Genomic DNA, 1001 nt, shown 5'->3' with positions numbered 1-1001 from the left:
AAAAGAAGTTGCAAAATGAGTGTAATTCCTGGACACCGTATATACAAAAACATCGAATTTGTAGGCTAGGAAGGTGTCTGCTACACACACATACACACAGCTTGCCCGCGCGCTCGCCCGCCCGACATGGGTGTGCAAATATTACACTCATTTTATGCAACTTCTTTTGTTAATAGCTTTTTAATAAACAATGAGCGACGACTAAAACCTTTAGAAAGTCACTCAGAAGGGTGACCTCTATACATATATCAAGATCAAGCGCATCGGAGGTGGCGCCAGTTTTCTTCACCTTTCAATCGTTCTCTACATCTAATCTACTGTAAATCTGCCGGTATACTGCTAATATTTTGCTTGGATAACCGGTTTACTGTTGAAGAATTATTAAAGATCAATCTGAGTTTTTACGATTAATTCGATATATATTTCTGACTCGTTGATGTATGAATTACACATCATTATATTTATTATATATTTCTGCATACAATAAAACAATTTGATACACATAATAATAAATTTACTTATTTCTAGCTGCATTGTTTTTAGAATTATGGAAGAAATATTCTGCTGAAATAACACATAGATGGGATTTGACTGGTCTAGATAGTCATGAAGAATATCCCAGACCGCAATATTTAGCACGGCTTGCGCATATAAAAAAGAAATCTATCAATGTTATTACAAATGTCGAAGAGCCAAAGGTGCCATATTGGAAAATGCGATTACCTGCCACGATTCTCAGTTTTTCAGTGGTTCTACTTTTGGTATACCTTTTATACTACTATAATATATTAACCTTTCTGAGACTCACCTTGCGGTCTTACAGACCGACGAAGCATAAAACTGATGGTTTCTGCGAAACCGTATAGGTTATGATAATCAAGCGCTGGTACCTTCTTAACCTATTATCCGCGTTAGTACTGCGTACGCATGCGCCGCACTTGGACGTATAACAGATTTCAGCGTCGATCAGTCTGTGAGACCGAGGTGAGTCTTTGGCCGGA

The 1001-nt window shown here is 37.8% G+C and overlaps 1 protein-coding gene and 1 long non-coding RNA gene across 3 annotated transcripts in view; both read left to right on the top strand.

Annotated features, from left to right (window-relative positions):
• LOC116853261 (anoctamin-1) overlaps positions 1–1001 on the top strand; it is a 160758-nt gene that overhangs the window by 54618 nt on the left and 105139 nt on the right. For both annotated transcript variants that reach the window (XM_032834243.1, XM_032834242.1), the window contains exon 3: positions 529–761. In XM_032834243.1, the coding sequence (XP_032690134.1) occupies positions 529–761 (233 nt within the window). The remainder of the gene's footprint in view (positions 1–528; positions 762–1001) is intronic.
• LOC116853264 overlaps positions 768–1001 on the top strand; it is a 1676-nt gene continuing 1442 nt past the window's right edge. The window contains exon 1 of the long non-coding RNA XR_004379943.1: positions 768–984. This is a non-coding gene — a long non-coding RNA (uncharacterized LOC116853264). The remainder of the gene's footprint in view (positions 985–1001) is intronic.

The sequence above is a fragment of the Odontomachus brunneus genome, unplaced genomic scaffold (assembly GCF_010583005.1).
Source record: "Odontomachus brunneus isolate Ranch 3 - 2012 unplaced genomic scaffold, Obru_v1 Obru_scaffold_297, whole genome shotgun sequence".
In the NCBI taxonomy this organism is placed as follows: Eukaryota; Metazoa; Arthropoda; class Insecta; order Hymenoptera; family Formicidae; genus Odontomachus; species Odontomachus brunneus.
The sequence above is the reverse complement of the archived record's forward strand: the minus strand, read 5'-3'. Positions and strand labels throughout refer to the sequence as shown.